The sequence below is a fragment of the Pipistrellus hanaki genome (assembly GCF_964339955.1).
Source record: "Pipistrellus hanaki genome assembly, chromosome: 21".
NCBI lineage: Eukaryota > Metazoa > Chordata > Mammalia > Chiroptera > Vespertilionidae > Pipistrellus > Pipistrellus hanaki.
Genome location: NC_140523.1, coordinates 1,528,703 through 1,547,755, shown reverse-complemented (window position 1 = coordinate 1,547,755; position 19,053 = coordinate 1,528,703). Strand labels below are relative to the sequence as shown.

The window sequence follows — 19,053 nt, the reverse complement described above, 5'->3', positions numbered from 1 at the left end:
AGTAGGAGAGGGCAGTGCCCACCCCTGGGAAAGGAGATCTTCTAGCTAAGGAAGGGGAGGGTGTAGGGGGGCAGAAAAGCCCCGCCCCTCTCTGGGCCTCTCGTGGGGCCCCCATAGGCAGCAGGAGGGAGGCGGAACTGCAGAATCCCTCCAGCCCTGCATCCTGGAGAGCCCCGAGTTTGGGGTTGGCATTGTGGGGCTTCTCGGGGCTCCCCTGGGCGCCGACCTTCCTCTCTGGCCCCCCCAGAGCCCGCGTGCTTGCTGACCAGTCCACGGAAGAGGGGCCGCCCACCGGCCCGGGCCCTGACATTCAGGGGTACCCGGGTGGAGGTGGGGAAGGCTCAGGGGGTGACCCATGACCCGCACTGATGGCTCGCTGGCCACCATCTCCACCCCGGCCACGGCCACACTGAGACCCACTGCCACGCGCTGAGCCGTCCCACAAGCCCTCGCGGCCGGCTCTTCCCAGGATGCTGCCCTCTGGGAGGAAAGGACGCTGTGGGGGACAGCACCTCCCTCCCTCACGAGCAGCAGGGTGTCCTGGCCAGAGAGAGGGTGGGGTGGACAGAACCAGAGAAGCCCTAAGAGAGGAGGAGCCCCGAAACCCTTCTAGATCTTTCCGTCTGTGGCCACGCAACTCCATCACGGGGACTCGAATCCTGGTCTTTGTCCTGTTCGGTGACCAGTAAATGGGATTGGTAAGCCTGCCTGCGTGCCTCCAGCAGCTGTCCCGAAAGCCAACCCGGGGACAGTCAGCGGGGAAGCACGGTGGGGAGGAGTGCTGGGTGGGCACGGGGATGACGAGTCTGCTCCGCAGGGGCCAAGGCAGGGTGCTGAGCAGATGGACAGACCGGCTGCGAGAACTGGCCTGGCCCTCGGGGACTAGGGGGCCTTGGGGACCCTGATGGGGAGCGGAGATCCGCTCTGCCACCCAGCCTGAGCCCCTCATGTCACCTGCTCCCCCTCCCCACCGATGAGCCCCTCCTGGAACAGAGCAGGGGAGCCAGGGCCTCCGCTGGCCTCTGCCATCGCCACCCATCGGCCTCTGGAGCTCAGACCTTCCCTGCACACAGCGGCAGTGAGCTCTTGATTACGTATTCCTCAGCAATGAAACATTTATCTCGCAACCCCAAAGCGCCCGTGTGCATTAAATCATGTGCGTGTGTATCTGCAGTCCACGCGCTACGTATCGAACATCCCTCCTTCTAGGCAGGGAGGCTGTGAAAGAGAAGTTCTGGCATTTTCTCTTCAGGCCCAGCAACTGGCTGGGGCTCTGAGGAGACCCCCAGCCCTGAGCCCCAGGGAATGGGGAGCCGGGGAGCCGGGGTCCGGCCTCGCCGAGAGGCTGCAGGCCCGGCGCCCGTGCTGTGTGCAGCGTTTGGTCTGGGCCGCTGACCCCACGGTGTGTGCCCTGACTCCCTAAGGGAAATGGCCACGGGGGTGCCCTCTGCCCTCCGCCTGGCGTCCAAGGGGCCAGCGCCATCCTGAAGGGGTGGCCCTGCAGAGCGTTCTGGGGACGTTCCTCGGGCCCGGGGAGGGCCTCTGGCCCCGATGGAGGGGACATTGCCCTGTGGCCTCAGCCCACCGTTGAACTTTCAGGCTCACACAGGGATGTGAGCGGAGCCAGGGGTGCTGGGTCCCATCCCTTCCCCGAATCCTACTCTGCCAGCGTCCACTGGAGCCAGGGGGTCCCGGAACAAGCCATTCGACGAGCACTGGAAGGGGGGCCAGGCAGCCAGAGATGCCACAGACTGGCGAGGGCCATCGCCAGGAGGGCCACACCCCCCAGGAGCCAGCAGGCGGGGCCGCCCATCCCCACCGTCAGACAGACAGAGACATCAGCGACAGGGGCAGGAGGGCAGGGGGGAGTGTGCCAGGGGGCAGCATCAGGCCCCTCCCTCCTTCACAGCCACTCAGGCCATGCGGAGGGCAGCAGGCGCCTTGCAGGGCCCTGAGCACCTCCAGACTCGGGGATCAGGCTGGGTGGCTCTGCCCAGGCTGTCACGTGCTCGGGCCCCTCCTGCTGCGGGGCTGAGCCCTGGGCCCTCGGGAGACTGACCTTGGCTTTCAGGAGCAAAGACTCTGCTCAAGGAGACCCCTCCTGGGGCCTGCCCCAATCGGCCTCCAGGCAGCATCCCAAGACTCGGAGCCCAAGCTCCCCAACTTCCACCCTGGAGCCCCTCTTTCCCTGGAGTACCCCCTCCCGCTTCCAAAGCTCTCCTCAAAGGCCCCTCCCCACTCAGCCTCCCCCCTCAGGCCTGCCCCCAATCCTGGGGCTCCTGACTAAGGCCCCACAGGCCTCTGGGGCCTGCCCCCCCCCCTCCGTCTGCGCCCCAGCTCTCAGTGGTAACCACCAAGGCTGGCTGTGCCCTAGATCCCTGGAGAGGCTGAGGGGCAAGGAGCCAGGGCTCCGAAAGACCCTCCACCCGACCCGGGGTGGGCCCGAGGGTGGGCAGCCAGCACCGGGGCCGCTGCAGGGCTGGCGGGGAGACCTAGCGGGTGACCACGAACCCCAGCCAAGAGCCCGTGCCCGGAAGCCAACCCCAAGACACCCAGCCCCGCGGTGCCATCTTCCCCCCGACCTCCCTCCCAGCGGTCTCAGGCTGCGCCATCCCCACCCAGCCCCGAGCCGGCCGGGCCCAGAGAGGCCCAGACAGCCGCCTCCCGGCCACCACCCTCCTGTCTGCCTTTGTGACGTCAGGGCCCGGCTGGGCGCGGCTGCGCGTGGGCCCTTATAGGTAAGGTCACCGCGTGTCAGCGCTGCCCTGGCACGGGGACCGGCCTCCTCGGCACAGAGAGGCCAGAAGGGGGGGCGCTGGAGCCAGCCGCCGGGCACTGGGAGGGGCGGAGGTGCGACCCACACTCTGCCCTGATGCCTGGCAGCTGATTCCCTTCTGATACTCATGGGGGGGCGGGGGTTCGCATCCGAGGAGCCTCCAGTGGGTACACAGGAGCCACAGCACGCACCACCGAGAGGAGGGACCGTAGCCCCCAGACCGGGAGGGTGAAGTCTGGAGGGCACCCCTGGTGACACGGCTGGGAGACCCCTGGCTCTTCATCTCTGGCAGCACCAGGCTCCTCTCCAGCGAGGCCCCTTCCCTGCCAGAGGCTCTCTCTGCCCTAATCCCTCCTCCGGCTGCTTCCAGGGCAGCTCCAGAGTGGGGTGCCGGCTTCAGGGCCTGGGAAAGTTACCTGGCCGCCCTGAGCCCCACTCCGGGGGGGGGGGGGGGAGCAGGGATGGTGACAGCTGCTCCCCAGGGTCTGCATGCTCCCCTCCCTCTCAGCCCGCCTCTGGGCCTGAGGCAGGGCCCTGCCCCGACTTCAGTCAATACCAGCCATAGACATAACAGGGCACTGGGGAGGAGAGAGGTGAGGAAGGGGCCTCCGGCCCACGACCTCTGACCCCCCCCCACCCGCCACTCTTCGGAGCGCCTGTGAGAATCCAGTTCCCTGGCCGGAGGCCTAGCCCTGAAACAAGGAGGGGGACACACACAGAGGGGCGCCCGGTCCCCCCAGATGCCCTCTGGGGGTCCTCCTGTGGCAAAGGGGAGGGAGGCTGCCCATCGCCAGCCTTCCCGGCACCCCCACCTTGGACCCTCTGCCTGGAGGCACCACATGGACTCTTGCTACCAAACAGCCCCCCCCCCCCTCGCCCAAGTCTCCTTTTCAGAGGAGCCACAGCTCTGTGTGGCTGTACGGAGCCTTCACGACGGCGGCGGCCGCCCCTGCCACCCACCAACTTCCCACAGATACACACAGCACAGAGCAGAGAACAAGCCGGATGAGCGCCCGGCTCCCAGAGACCCCCTCCCAGGGGCACCTGGGACCCCTTGGCCCCCACAGCCCCCAGAAATCCCGAGGTTCTGCCGAGCCCTGGGACCCATTCCTGGGCTCCCCACCTCCACACACATACAATCCTGAGCATGCACGGCGACTCGGAGTTTCCAACCATCTGGCTCAGACCCTCCTGCGCCCTGGCATGCCCGAATGCCCGGCCTGCAGGGTGGCAGAGGCATGGTCTGTCCGGTCTGTTTTCCTGCCCTCCCCCACCCTGCTGCTCCTCAGGTCCTCTCCAGCCAGCCGGGCACTGGAGGTGGCGAGGGGCTGAATGGCTCCGCCAGGATATGGGTCAGGCTTGCCTCCGGGGCCAAGAGTGGGGACTCTCCCGGGCTGAGCGCTCCCCTGGAATTGCTGGCTGCCAGAACGCCAGCAGAGACTCCATTAGCCGAGGGCCGTGGGCTGGGAGAGAGAGGGCTGAGTTCCTCCTGGCTTCGCAGCCCCATCTCGCTGGGGCTCAGGCACAGGAGGGCTGGCGCCAGAGAGAGCCTAGCCAATGGCAGATTCACACCCCCCCACCGGCACTCAGTCCCCCACTGGCACCCAGTCCCCCAAATGCCTTCTCAGACTCCAGTGAGAACCCTTCCCAGCATCCCACCCACTTCACCAGCCCCCAAGGGGTGGGACCTTGGGAGGAGACAGGCCAGAGCAGCAGCCCGTCCCCACCCTTCTCTGGGGGCAGGAAGGGGCGGGGGGGTCACCTGGCTGAGGTCAGGGGAAGAGAAGATGAACAGGCTCCCTGAACCCCAAGTTCTTGCTCCCTGCCCAGGCTTCCGGCCGCTTCCCTGCCCGGGAAACATCACCAGCAGAGAACAGGCCACCACAGGGCTCACTTATGGGGGAGGAACCACACAAGCACGGGTCAGAGTTCAGTTTTCCAAATAAACAGATCTTCGCGATCATATCAGAAGCCCCGGCTGCAAAACAGGCAAGCCCTCGCTTCCCTTCGCCATCCTGACTGTCAATCCCCAGCTGTTCTTGCCGAATAGGGGCGATCTGTGGGCGCCCAGATGCAGGGAAGAGGAGAGAGGGGAGGGGTCTCGGAAATGCCCAAATGGGGTTGGGGAGGGCAGGCAGAAGGCAGGCACGGGTGGGCGCCCATGCCGGCCTGGCCTTGTCCAAAGTCTCCCCCCTCCTTCCCTCCCCCCCCCCCCCACACACACACAGCAGCCAGCTCTCAACTTGTTTACTTGTCGGCGTGCTGTGTGCTCTTTCCAAAAGGAAACAGCGAAACATCTCGGCAGGATGGGATGGCCGGCAGTCCCTGTCACCTTCCCTTTGGGCTCCGCGCCTCTGTGCCTGCTGCCACCGCAGCCAGCACCGCTGCCAGGGGCTCGAACCTCCTCTACTTTATCCCACTTGAGCGTGGCCAAACTGTTGCTATTTCGCGGGGGGAGAGAACCCGATTGGCACCCAGGAAACCAGCCGCAGCGGGTGGGAGCGGGGGCGGGCGGCCCCCCCCTCCTCCCTGGCGGGGTCTGCTCCCCGAGAGGCGCACACGCACGGAGGACCAGCCTGGCCAGGGCCAGCCACCTGCGTACGCAGCCCGAGCATCTCCGAGCCAGAGCGAGCCTGGGGCGCGGAGGGCGGCCCCAGCTCCGGGCTGAGGAGCGGGAGAGCCAGCGAGGGGGAGCCGCGGGCGGGCAGGGGAGGCGGCCGGGGAGGGAGCGGCGCCTGACTTACATGGAAGTGATGTTCCTTGAGATGTCCGTGATGTTGATGCTGGCGTTCCCGGTGCTGTTGCCCGAGTCCTGCCCTTCCAGGAGCGGGAAGAGGTTCCCATCGTCCGGCCGCCGGCAATTGATCTCCGTCTTGCTGCAGACACAATTCGCAGGGCACGCCAGCACGGAGCCCACATAGTCCAGCCAGACGCTGCCCAGCAAGAAAATCCGCCAGAAACTACACTTGGCCGGGCAGAGAGAGACATCCATCTCCGATCGCTGCTTCTAAAAGAGAGGAGGAGGAGAGGAGAGGGGGTTGGGGTGGGGGCAGCGGGGAGAGCTGGGTGGGGGGTGGGGGGGGGGGGTAGGAAACAAAGACAGCGAGGGAGGGGGGAGGGGGAAGGGGCCTCTGCCTTTGAAACGCCGAGCGATCAGATGCAAAATCCTTCAGCGTCGGAAACCATCGCGCCGCCGCCGCCACTGCCGCTGCCGCTGCCTCCGCCGCCGCCGCCGCCGCCGGGTGGGAGCCGCGGGGAGCGCCTAGCGGCTCGGTCCGCCCGGCATGGTGGCCGGCTGGGCGCTCGCGGCTCTCGGGGGCCGGGGGGCTCGGGGAAAGCGAGCCGCGCTCGCCCACTCCGAGACTTTGCAGGGTTGCAACAGACGATGGGGAGGCAAAAAAAAAAAAAAAAAAGGAAAGGGGGGGGGGAGGAGAGGAGAATGGTGCTAAAGTCACCAAGTCCCACCTACTGGGCAGAATTAAAACGGACACACCTGCAAGATACACACACACTCGCACACGCACACGCACACGCGCGGCGCCCGGAGCCCGGGGAAGGGAAGGGAAGGGAAGGAAGGGAAGGAGGAGGGTGCGCGGAGCTGCCGCAGCCGCCGCGGAGGACTCGCCGCGCCTGCAGAAATGTGCTCCGAGCCTGCGAAACGCACGGGTGCTCAGAGCGTCTTCCTCGGCGCCCTCTCTCCCTCCCTCCCTCCCTCCCGCCCGCTCCCCTCCCTCCTCCCCTCCCCACGCGCAGCCTCCTCCCCCGCCCCCCGCCCGGGCTGGGAGCGGCAGGAGAGCGGAATCTTCCCCTCCCTCCCTCCCTCCCTCCCTCTCCCCGCCCGTCCTCTCCCCTCCTCCCTCCCCACCCACCCACCCACCCACTCGCCGGCTCGCGTCCGCACCGCCGCCCGCAGCCGCGCGCCCGCTCCACGCCCCGCGGCCCGGTGCCCGCCCGCTGGGCGCAGCCCCGGGGACCCGGGCGAAGGGGAAAAGTTGCGGTCGGGATCGCGGGGGTCTGGGCGGGGGAGGAGGAGCTGGCCGGCCGGCGGCGCGATGCGGAAAGGCGCTCTCCTGCCCACTTTCTGGCCCTCGCGCTGCCCGGTTTTGCTGCAATCCCCGCCGCGGGGAGGAAGGGGCGCGAGCGCGGCCGAGGTGACCGGGGAGCGCCCCCGAGCCCGGGCGGGGGGCACCGGCTCGCGGAAGGGAGCGCACTGGATGCCCGGAGCCCCGAGGAGGGCCGCGGACGCCTGGTCCTCCGGCTAAAATGACTCTGGTCTCCGTGATGGGGAGCCCGGCGCGGGGCCCGGCGGGGAGGGGGCTGCGGGGCACGCCCCGTGGGTGCCTCCGTGCCCCCTGCGCCTCCCGGGCGGCGGGCTGTGCCCCCGTGGGGCCTTGGGCAGGCAGGGGAGGAGCGCAGGTGGCCCTGCGTGGAGAGGCAGGGGGAATTGAGATGCAAGGGGCATATTTTGCCAAGCGCCAGGCCAGCCCTGTCAGCTCCGGCTTCTCGGCTGGGCTCTCCTCTGGGGCGCTGCTCTGGCTGCTGGGTGAGGGGCGGGCGGGCTGCTGTCTCCGGATGGATTCGGGGTGGGGGTGCGGCACCTCCTTCCTTCCCTCCCCCCCGCCCCCCAGCCACCCCTTCCTGGTAGGGGCGCAGAGCAGGTGCAGCCGACCTTTGGCGGGAGCTCAGGGTCCCCTACTTTCTCGGTAGGGACTTCATTTTTATTTATTTTTTAATAAAACGTCAAAATGCCAAGTGTGAGAGCCGTGTGCCCGGGAGGGAAGCGGCGCGTTGGCGGGCGCAGGGGAAGAAAGGGTTAGGGGGGCCCGGCAGGCAGACACACACAGCATTCATTCCCGGGAGGAGAAAGCGGCTGGGGCGAGGGCCGGCGAGGAAAGAAGACCCGGAATTCAGCCGCTTTCAGCCTCTGAAAGGTCCTCCCCGCCCCTGCGGATTCCGATGCAGGTCATGCAACTTGCAGGCGGGCTGGGGGAGGGGGCGCGCGGTGCCGCCCGCCCAGGCCAGCCACCGCCGGGCCTGGCGCCTGCGAGTGGCACTGTCGCCGGGAGTGAACTTGGGGGGAAAGGGATGGGAGAGAACATGTCTATAAAAGGCAGTTCCCCGGCTCCCCCTCGCATTCTGCCTGCCCTTGGCCTCCTGAGACTTCTCCCCCAGTTGCCAGGATGGCCTGGTCCCCACACTGGCATTTTGCCCTCCCACCAGCAGGAGGGGACAGAGAGTGGAGACCGCCTCAGACTCTCAAACCAGTGCCTCCTGGCCCTGGGCCAATCCCGATCCCCTCAGTCCACTGGGCATCTCCTTGCCATTGCAAGGGCCGCTCTGGGGTCGGCTCCGAGATACCCGAGAGCCAGGGAAACTGAGGCACGGCCAGACCTCTAGCTCGGCCCCTCGGGAGGTGGCAGCTGGGAAGGCGGAGTGGACCTCGCCCAGCATCAGGTCTCCAGCCCGGGTGCCCAGCACACTTCTTTTTGAAAATGAAAAGTGATTTTTAGCATTCCCAGCAGAGAAAGGGGGGTGTCCATAACTCAGAACAAATCAAATAAAGCCTTCAGAAACCCCTCTGGCGAGGAGATAGCAAAAAAAACAACAAAAACACAGGCTGTGCAGCAAGGGCCCCAGTGGCACAGGACGTCACTCATCCTGACATGAAATGGGATGGAGACAGGATGTCACTGATGCTGGAGCCTGAGCCTGAGCAGGAAGTGGCAGCTGACAGGAGGGAGGCCCTTGTCCAAGGAGAGGACGGCCTGGGCAGGGACAGGCCGAATCCAATGTCTAACCCCCCGCAGATCACAGAAGCTTTAGCGTCTGTAAAATGACAGCGAGGCCCTCTGCCCAGCAGCACCCGGTCCCCCGAAAGCCTGTCAGAAACGCAGGATCCCAGGCGCCCGCCCGGCCTACCAGCCCAGAAAGCCCCTGTCAGCACGATCCCCAGGTGCCTGGTGGCTGCGCTACAGCAGGAGGGGTGGGGAGATGGCGTGCCAAGTCCCCCCCAGGGCCCGGGGCTAGGGATGCAAGACCTGTCTCCTGCACGGACGCCCTTTTCTGGGTCAGCAGGGGTCGGAGTGGCTCGTCTTCCTGGGAAGAGTGCCCTGGTGGCCCCGGAGATGGCATCATCGCGATGCCCACACTGGGTCTTTGGCCGGGCCTGGGGAGCAGACACCCACCCATGAAGGGGAGACAGGCCAGCACCCAGGGGGTCCCCAGCAGCAGGGAAGTCCCCCCACAGGAGGCCCCAGCTCAGGAGCCTGACTCAGGTCCCAAGATCTTAGACACACACCTGTCAGAGGGAGAGCCAGGCAGGGCCCGCCGCTCACTGCTGTCTGTTACAGAGGGTTCACTGAGCCATCCTGCCCTGCTGGGAGGGCTGCCCAGGTGAGCCTGCTTCTACTGACCCTGAATGACTGATTCACAGAGGTTCTGACCCGTGAAGGATCCCAAGTCAAGGACCCACAACCCCCACTTGCTGCAGACATCCCGCACCAGCACCCCAAGTTCGCAGCCGGGGCCCCCACTCTGCCCCCACACAGCCCCACTCCCTGGTCGCCCTCAGTCTGAAAAAATGCCGCCAGCCCCCTGAGGCTTCCGATCGGGATCGGGGTTCGAGTGCTGGCACAGAGCACCCCAGGGAGAAGCCCATGGGAGGCTGCCACCTCCCCCGTCTTTCGGGAGCAAACTCCCTCAGCCCCTCCCCGTCGCCAGAGCACAGCCCTCGGCCCTCCCTCTGGTCAGTGGCCAAGCCTTCAGGTTTGTCAATGGCCCCGGAAAGTGTGACTTGAAGTCACGCAGCTTTCAGAGGCTCTGAGCTCGGGACAGGGGGAGCAGGGAGCAGGCAGCAGCAATGGGACCAAACGTGGTTCCATGTAACACGCCCACTGGGCTGCATCCATCCCCCCAGCGGCGTCTGAGCCCGGGCAAGGCACTTAACGCTCTGTGCCTCAGTTTCCCCACCTGCAAACTTGGGAGTCGCAAGTATCTAACTCCCGAGGTTGTTGGGAGGAGAGGCAGTGCAGCGCTTTGAACAGGGCCTGACACCCGCAGGCTGTCCTGCCCCGCCAGGAAGCCCCGCATCGGTGTCCACCAGCAGCCAGTCTGAGGGGCACAGCAGCACCTCTTGGCGAGTCCCTGCTTCCGGCCGGGCTAGGCAGGCGCAGCCTCCGCCCACCGATGGGTTCAGGCTCGGCTCTTGGCCGCTAGGTCCTGGGAAGGCAGCCCCAGGCCCAGGCAGGGGTATGTCTCGGCTGAGAAGCAGCCCCCCGGCCCTCCCTGCTTCCCTTGCCAGCTCCTCGCTCCTTCTGGGCCTCCCCGGGCGACTGTCCCTGCTGGCTGGGAGCTGCTGAGTGTCACCTACGAACCAGGAGGTCAGGGTTCAATTCCCAGTCAGGGCACTTGCCGGGGTTTCGGGCTCGATCCCCAGTAGGGGGCGTGCAGGAGGCAGCCGATCCATAGTTCCTTCTCATCATTGATGCTTCTATCTCTCTCTCCCTCTCCCTTCCTTTCTGAAATCAATAAAAACATATTTTTTAAAATAATAAAAAATTAAAATAAAACAAAGTGTAAGTTCCCTGAGGACAAGCCCCTGGCCTGTTTCCCTGGCAGAGTCACTGGCCCTTTAAACAAACGGCCCTGAGAACGGGCAGGCGCTCTGCCCATGCTCTTTAAGCCCCTGCATGCTTGACCCCTCAGCACGCTGCAGAGCAGGCTCAGTGTCTGTCTCCCAGGACAGGGGCCGGCCTGCATGCCAGCTGCGAGTGGACACCACCCCTTTGGGGGTGATTTAAGGCGCCCTTTGGCTGCCTGGGACCCCATGTGCACCCACAGGGAAGTCTGGGACAGAAAGGGGTGCTTTGAGCTGACCACCTCCTCTGTGCCCCTTGCTGCTACAGCCCTGTCCCTGGTCGGGCCAATATCGAGGGGCTTCTGGAAGCACAGAGATTCGTGGCTTCTGCTCTCAGCCCCAAAGCCGGAGAAGGCTGGGGGGACAGCGGCTCGCAGAGCAGCCAGTCCCCGGGGCCCTCCCCAGGGGGAGCCGGGCCTGCTTCCGGCTCTTTTAAGTGCCCAGGCCTCCAGCAGCTCAGAGGGCTGCTGGGCTTGAAGAAGGGGCGGCTGCCAGCGGACCTGGGGCTCAAAGCAAGAAAGCACCCGATCGGGTCGTTTCCCCTGGCAGACAGCGGCTGGGAGCACCGCATGCTCACTCATTTAAGTAGGTATTGAGAGCAAGTGGCCCCTCCCCGCGCCTCCCCCCCAAAAAAAAAACTAGTCCTATGTGCTGGGACACCAGCGTGGGAACTGAAAGAAGCGCCGAGGAGGGGCCGAGGAGCCCCCTCTGCTCTGGAACTGGGAGCCGGCTCCCTCCCACAGGCTTTCTGCCATGTCCGCCACCCCCTCCCAGCCCACAGCACCAGCTGCACTGCCTGGGAACCAGGAACAAAAGCCCAGCCCAGGGAGTTCCGGGGGGGGGTGGACGCAGGCACGGAGGTGGCCGTGGGGGAAGGTGCAGGCCGGCCCGGGGAGGCCCAGCAAGCGCAGGTCAGACCCAGAGCTGCGGGTGAGGGTGCAGGGTGGGGGCGGGTCCCAGAGACCCGGCCGGAGACACACTCTGAAGGCAGGCAGGTACCATGGGTGCATCCAACGGGTGGAAGCCAGACGGCCCTCAAAGGTGGGGCACTAGTCTCCCCGCCGGGATGCCCCCTTCCTGCTGTCATGTTCTAGAACCATCCTTAGGACTGCAAGGAAGAGAGCCCAGGACCCCAGCCTTCTGGAGGGATGGCCGTGGCCCTTTCCCCGGGCAGACCACGCGTCCCCTTGCCCAGGGCGGGCGGCCTTTCCCACGCACTCACCTGAATTCGGGCCTCTGGCGGAGGGTGGTCCCAGGCTCAGGGCCTCCGAAGGCTGTGCCCCACACCGAAAGGGGAGCTTTGCCCCGGGCCACCTGGCCATCTCCCCGATCCGGGGTTCCAGGCATGGCGTGAGCAGAAGGATGGCGACAATCCCTGATGCACAGACTTCTGCGTGCAGCACTTTTCTGCTGTGTGTAGTAGCAATTTCTACGCTCTTTCCACGCACGATTCCACTGAATGCTTGCAAACCGATGCCCTGTGTTACAGATGAGGAAACAGAACAGACCCAGAGGAGAGGGTAAATCTCCTGCCCACCGCCTCCCAGCTGCTTGGTGGCATGAGCCAGACGTGAGCCCTCACCGCCACCCTGCCACCTCGAGAGGCCCAGGAGAGGGGAGGCTGCCACCTCCACAGGGGAGAGGGGGACCCGCCTTTTGCCCCTGACAGCCCTCGCGGGGTTTTCCTCCGGGAATGGGGAAGAGGAGGGTGGAGGCAGCCCCCAGGTGTGGTCACTGGACAGGACGGGGCGGGTGTGGCTGGGCGTGTCAGGGAGATGGTCACTGCACAACCAGCCCTGGGAGCAGGTTTCCCAGCCCCCAGCTCCCCCTTCCCATTCGGGGATCACTGTCCCAGCTCCCGCCTGGCGGAGGGGAAGGATGGAGAGGTAGGCCCTTGGCTCAGGGGCCGCACTGGATGTCCTACCGGAGCATCTGTAATAAACAGATCAATAATTAAGAGAGGATGCACATTAGCCTTTGAACGGCTTCCAGAAAGTTTATTTTCATTCTGCACGAGGTGAACCAGCGCGTGCCCAGTGCCTGGGGGAGGTGTGGGCAGCGACAGCGATGGGCGAGGAGGGTGGCGGGGGGAGGGGGGGTGCCTTTGAGGCAGGGACCTCCGCGCTGGGCACACGTGTGTGGGGGCGGGGGAGGGCGCCTGGGGGTGGGGGTGCTGTGTGTGTGGAGGCCACTGCTGGCCCCGGGGAGAGTTGGGGGGCTGTCTTCAGTTAGGTTAGGAGCTGTGCCTCTCATCTGTTAGCTCTCAATGGGAAGCTCACAAAATAGAACATTTTAAATATCAGCCCGTCTCCTGACTCCCACTCCCTCTCCCCCGTCTCTCCCTGCTGGCTCCCGTTCCCTCCGACGCCCAAGCCCACCGGAAGCTTCCGGTCCTGGGACTTCCGGGAGGGAAGGAAAAAGATATGAAATCGTCTCTCTGTAAGCTCAGTTTATCATGAACTCACCTGCCCCCACGCACAGACCAAAAATAACAGCAATAATACCATAGCAGGTCATAGAACTACAGAAGGTTCACATTTGGAAAAAGAAAAACAAGCACCTTAGAGATGAAACAGTCCAGCATTTCTCACGCTCCTCCAACCGGAACCCCCAGCACAGGGGAGAATGAGGCCCACCCCTGGGTGGCGGGTGAGGGAGAGGAGGGACTGAGGGGAGGAGGCAGCAGGCATAGAACTTCCTTGAAGTCTCACGCTTTGTTTTGGAAATGTGTGCTAGTGTGCCACGCTCCGGCAAAGCACGCTGCGTGCGTCCCGGTAGACACAGATGTTTGACAACCTCTCTGTGAAGTCAGCGGGTGCGCCCGGAGGATGGAGGCCAAGTCCGTTATCCCCGTCCCCTCGGAGGAGCCTGGTGTTCTGCCACAAGACCCTCCGTGGAAGCCCCCCAGCCCCCCCGTTAAGCAGCACACACTTAGTCCACACCCCTTCTTCCCCATCCCTGCCATTTCTTACAAATAATTTTTTTTTTTATTGATTTTGGAGAGGAAGGGAGAGGGAGAGAGAGAGAAACATCAATGACGAGAGAGAATCATGGATTGCCTGCCTCCTGCGCGCCCCCTACTGGGGATCGAGCCCGCAACCTGGGCATGTGCCCTGACCTGGTTCATAGGTCGACGCTCAACCACGGGGCCACGCTGGCTGGGCCCTGCCATTTAATAGGTAGAATTGGGCCCAAAGTGGCTAAGTTATGTCCCCAAGGCCACACGGCTAGTGAGGACCAGAGCCAACAACTTCTATTTTCAGGCACCCATTCCGTCACTCGAAAAAATAAACAAAAATAAAAGCAAAGCACAAAAAACATTCTGGCTGGAGCTCTCGAGGCCTCCTGTCCAAACACAGCTGGCCCTCCTGGACCACGGACCTCTCTCCCCAAACGCAAAGCTACCTCTGAGCACAGCGGCGCTTTCGGACAGATTTTATGACATCATCTCTCGAAGCATCTTTCTCCAAGGAACACAGACTCTCCGGCCAACTGCACAGGGGCCTCAGGACCACCGCCCAGAGGCAGCAGAGCTCAGCAGTGGTGGGTGTTCCCTGTGCTTCCAGCCTCCCATCCCACGGGGATGTGCAGGTGAACGCACCACCTCCCACTGTGCAGACGGGAATGACGGGGGGACCTGGCTTCTCAAGGTCACAAGGTAGACCTTGGGCAGGGGAGTGCACAGGGTCACGTGCTGTATTATACCACTGAAAAGGAGCCGGCTTTCCCCACCCAGCCTCGTTGAATGATTACATCAGCTTCTGCTCCACCAGCCTGAGCTATGACAGTGTGGGGCTGAGGCTGGGGCTGAGCTGGGGCTGGGGCTGAGCTGAGCTGGGGCTGAGCTGGGGCTGGGGCTGAGGCTGGGGCTGAGGCTGGGGCAGGGGCAGAGCTGGGGCTGGGGCTGGGGCTGGGGCTGAGCTGGGGCTGGGGCTGGGGCTGAGCTGGGGCTGGGGCTGGGGCTGGGGCTGAGCTGGGGCTGGGGGTGGGGCTGAGCTGGGACTGGGGCTGAGCTGAGCTGGGGCTGAGCTGGGGCTGGGGCTGAGGCTGGAGCAGGGGCAGAGCTGGGGCTGGGGCTGGGGCTGGGGCTGAGCTGGGGCTGGGGCTGGGGCTGAGCTGGGGCTGGGGTTGGGGCTTGGGCTGGGGCTGAGGCTGGGGCTGGGGCTGGGGTTGGGGCTGAGCTGGGACTGGGGCTGAACTGGGGCTGGGGCTGGGGCTGAGGATGGGGCTAGGGCTGGGGCTGAGGCTGAAGATGGGGCTGGGGCTGGGGCTGAGTTTGGGTCTAAGCTGGGGCTGGGGCTGAGTTTGGGTCTAAGCTGGGGCTGAGGCTGAGCTGGGGCTGGGGCTGAGGCTGAGCTGGGGCTGAGCTGGGGCTGGGGCTGAGCTAGGGCTGAGCTGGGGCTGGGGCTGGGGCTGGGGCTGGGGCTGAGCTGGGGCTGGGGCTGAGCTAGGGCTGAGCTGGGGCTGGGGCTGAGCTGGGGCTGAGTTGACAGGACAAAGGCTATGGTGCCTCCTGCTGAGCGCAGGAGCACAGGCTTGAAAAGCTTCTAAAAATACCCGGCGTGGTCCTGCAGGGGGGCTGATTCAGCTGACCTTTCCTGAGCATGGCCAATTTGCTGACTCTGTGCAGGGGGCCGGTGGGCAGGGAGGCCTCCTCCTTCTCTCCAGCTGACCGGGGCGGCAGTGGGGCAGGATGGGAATATCCTCTTACTCCCAGCATCCCTCGCTGCTGTGGACCCAGGAGCGTGAAAAGGAAGAACCTAGGAGCTTCTCAGAGACTAAGGGCCAACCACAGGCTGGGCAAGATGGTGGACGTCGGACTTGGGACCAGCCCCGGACGGTCATCTTCCCTGGCTTTAGGGGCCAGTCCTCCACAGACAGAACTGGAGCCTTTGGGACAGGACACTGCCTGCCGAGGATGGACATGAACCCAGACAGCTCCTGACTGACGCCCTGGTTATCCCATAGGGAGACGGAGAGGCACGTTCTAAGGCCAGTGGCATCCTGAGGAGCTCAGCAAGGAGCCCGTGCCACCTGGAGCGACCTGCCTCCAGAAGGACGGGGGGGGGGGGGGGGGGAAGGGGGGCGATCACTGCAGAGGCCCATCTGTGCGGTGGGGGCTTCCTCCCCACTGGGACGTCTTGTGATGCATCTCTAACCTGTCCAAAGCCTGCCTCACTGCCAACGCCTGCACACCCGCCTCCACAGCACGCCTCCCTGTGCTCACCTCCGCGCCTGCTCAGAGCGTGAACCAGAGCCGCCCTGGCTCGGAGGCGGCCAGGCGTGCTCTGCCTCCCTCCGGATTCGGGGTCCCGGAGGCCAGGGCTTTGTGTCTGCAGAGCCCGGCGCCTGTGTTGATCCACTAAACAGTGACTTCAACTAGGAAATCAAGCCCGAACCTTCTGCTTCCCATTCTTTGCTCCCCGACCTCCACCCCAGCCTTTCCTTGTGGCCCAGGGTCAAGCCTCGCCCACAAAGGGCAGCGTGGCCTTGAGAGTGATTTAAGTGGAAGGCGGACTGGCCAAGTCAGCCCTCTCACTCTCTGGGAGGCTGCCTCTGTGGAAGGGCCCAGAGGAGTGGGGTCCCGTGTTCCTGCAGGGCCTCTGGACAACGCGAAGGGAGCCCACACACCTGAGAGCGGAGCCAGCACGGACCCCGCCCACAGGGAGGGCCTGCGCAGAGGACCTGGCACCCAGCTGGCAGGAGAGTCCTTTCCTGCAAGGAGGGCTGCGGTGGCTCCCGCAAGGCCACAGCTGGGCCTCGGCTGGCATCTAGCACCACCTACTGGCCGCCAGGGGAAACGCGAAGGCTGAGTGGCCACCTCTCCCCCTGGGGCTCCTGACACCAGTCCTGGCCTGGCAGTCACACCCCTTCACACCCGCACCATCCCCTCGACCCCATCCTTCATCCAAGGGCAGAAGGCAAGCTTCGAGGGTGGCGTGGGCACTCCGAAGGAAGCAGAGGCCACGGAGCCAGCTGGTGCTGTCAGGCCCCGGGACAGGCCGAGCAGAGGAGATGAGACAGCCGGGGTCACGCTGGGCAGGAGCGGGGAGAGGGACAGGAGAGCGGGGAGGGGAAGGGCGGGTGCTGGCGGGCTGTGTGCAGTCTCCCTAAGCTCTCTGGGGGACACTGAGGTCTCAGGAAGAGGTCACGCCCGGCCACGGCAGGTGCCCCCGTGCTAGACAACGCCACTCCTCCAGCTCTGCCCTCGGGCGGCCAGCACCTGCCTGGCCGCTCCCGGGACCCAGCTGGAGTCAGAGGCAGCTTCTCAGGGCCCTGCTCCGTTTGGCTGGGAGAGAGAGAGCCACAAAGACGGGAGAGACAGAGGGAGAAGGCACAGGGCAAGGGTTCCCGCAGGATCGGATGGTAAATGGGTCGCACACAAGTCCCCGTGTGCGATGGCTCCCTTCAGGTCCGTTCTCCGCCAGGAGAGATGGCTCGTGGCCGGCATCCGGGACGGAGCAGACGCGGGACGTCCCACCATCACACGGGGCTGGACGGAACAGTGTGGTCCAGAGTCTGCCCTGGACGCCGGGAATGCCCAAGCAGAGGAGGGCGAGGAGAGGGGAGGGGAGGGCGTGTCCCCGGCCTGGAGCCTGAGGAGCCGGAGGAGGGGGTACGGCCCTCGCAGCCTCTCCAGAAGGATGGGGTGTGAGTGAGTGAGTGCCAGGTGGCGGAGCACAGCAGAGGGGCAATTTCCAAGCCAGGCTGGGGGAGTCGGCGGGGGCGAGGCACAGGCTCCCAGGCTCCGATCTGCCGGAGGACGCGTGGGGGACCGGCTTCCGGTATTTTTTGCTCAGCCGTGAGCCGGTCGCCCACGGGCCTGCCAGCATCCACGCCCTCGGACGTGAGCGAGAGGCTGGCTGTGCCGGGCGGGGGCGGGGGCAGCGGGAGGGGCGGCCGGCGTGCCAGCAGGGAGCGGGATAATGGGATTCCTGCTCCGGGGACCAGCAGACTCAGCGCGAGGAACAGATGGCCAGCGCGAGGGGTTAAGGGAGAGATCGCTGCGGCGAGGAGCCCTGTCACTTTAGTTTGAGCGGAGACCCGGGAGGAACAGACTCTGGGTCCGAAATAGCAAATCGGGGAGGGCAAGCCGCCCCCCGCTGCGCGCCCTCCTCCCCACACGGGCTCCTGTGCCAGCTCCCGGGACCCTCTCCAAGGAGGGGGCTCCGTGGGCGCTGCCATGTGTGCCTTTGTCACGGAAACGGCTCCGTCCTGAACGCAACGGAACCTGCCTGGGGGAACGGGGGGCCTCCGAGGCTGCACCCCGACTACCCCCAGCTTCTAGGGCCCCGGCGCTCCTCCCAGTGGTTCCCCCCTGACCTCCCGGCCTCTGTTCCTCTCCTTTGCCACCCTTACTGCCCTCTGCAAGGGTCCTGCCAGGCAGCCCACCCCAGCCAGCCAGGGTGAGACACAAAGCTGGGTGCACAGCGGGCACAGAACCGGGCGCAGGCCCTACGCAGGCTCACACGCCCACAGCGCGTCCCCCGCCCTCCTCCCTCCCTCTCTCCCCTCTCCTGCCTCGTCCTTCTTTCTCTGCCATTTCTCCTTCCACTCAGACCCCTCCCTGATCCCTAGGAAGCCACTCTCCAGTTCTAGTCTCCCCTGAGCTCACGAAGCGGCTCTGCCCGCCTCTCCGCCTCTGGTCCCCGCAGGTCCTGGGACCAGGTCCCCGTTTCACTCATGACTCGCCTCCTTTCCCAGAGCCTCTGTCCCCCAACACTGCCCGTCCTCGGGCCTCCCTGCCACTCCTCCCTGGAAACCCTGCAACAGAACCGACGACTGGCCCAGCCATCGCCCACTCAGATCACCCCTGGGGCCTCCTGCCCCTCGGGGTGCCATGGGGGTCTGGCGGCTCCCAGCCTCTGCTGCTCTAGACAAGGCCCTCGCCCAGGCCACATGCGGTCCCACGTGCAGGCGGTTTTTCCAAAGACAGCTTTTTATTTGCTTCTCCACGACTCGCTGTCTGCCCGAGCACCTCCCTTGCCTCCTCCAGCTCACCTGGCCCTGCCTATGTTCGGGCTTGGAAGCCCAGCAGCCCACGGAAGGGGCATCCCCGTAACCTGCCTGAGGGCGGGCACCTGCCAGGGCTCCCTCGCTGAGTGGCAGGGGAGGGGAAGCCACCCTGCGAGCGAAGAAACCTGCGTAGTTGGCACAGCTTTACTGAGAAGTGCGCACAGCACACGAGCCACCCGCTCCCAGCACACAGTGCAGAGACTTCATTGCAGTTACACACGGGCACCCGCCAGGACGGCCCATTCTAGAACCTTCCATCCCTCTGGAGACCCGGGCCCTTGGCGTTCATCCCCGTCCGCCCACACCACAGGCCCTGCAGCCAGCGGTCTCCCGGTGCCCGCGGATCTGCCTGTTCTGGCCGTGCCGCCTCGCCGGAAGCGGCAGCACGTGGCCCTCGGTGCGTGGCTTCCTCACGGACGCCGTGGCTTCGGGGGCACCCACGTGGGAGCAGAGCAGACTAAGAGGCGTCCTGAGCCAGGGGCGGGAGTCCCGTCAGCTGCCTCCGCCTCATCCCCGCTTTCTGCTCTCTGGGCAGAAAGGAGCCCACGTGGTCAGGCACAGTGGCATTTAGTGGGGTCGATGGCGGGGCCCCAGTCCACAGGGAAGTGACCGGGGACCCCCACAG

General features: G+C 65.4%; 2 protein-coding genes across 10 annotated transcripts in view; both read right to left on the bottom strand.

The window, feature by feature from the left end:
- The window catches only part of NTRK3 (neurotrophic receptor tyrosine kinase 3), a 174,405-nt gene extending 167,917 nt beyond the window's left edge, over positions 1 to 6,488 (bottom strand). For 8 of the 9 annotated variants that reach the window (XM_084869075.1, XM_084869076.1, XM_084869077.1 and 5 more), the window contains exons 1-2: positions 5,912 to 6,488; positions 5,521 to 5,783 (exon numbers count right to left, since the gene is read on the bottom strand). In XM_084869075.1, the coding sequence (XP_084725201.1) occupies positions 5,521 to 5,768 (248 nt within the window). In that variant the 5' untranslated portion in view covers positions 5,769 to 5,783; positions 5,912 to 6,488. The remainder of the gene's footprint in view (positions 1 to 5,520; positions 5,784 to 5,911) is intronic. The other variant, XM_084869083.1, reaches the window with a different exon arrangement.
- TTC23 (tetratricopeptide repeat domain 23) overlaps positions 1 to 19,053 on the bottom strand; it is a 995,109-nt gene that overhangs the window by 642,682 nt on the left and 333,374 nt on the right. The gene's annotated exons all lie outside the window — the stretch shown is intronic.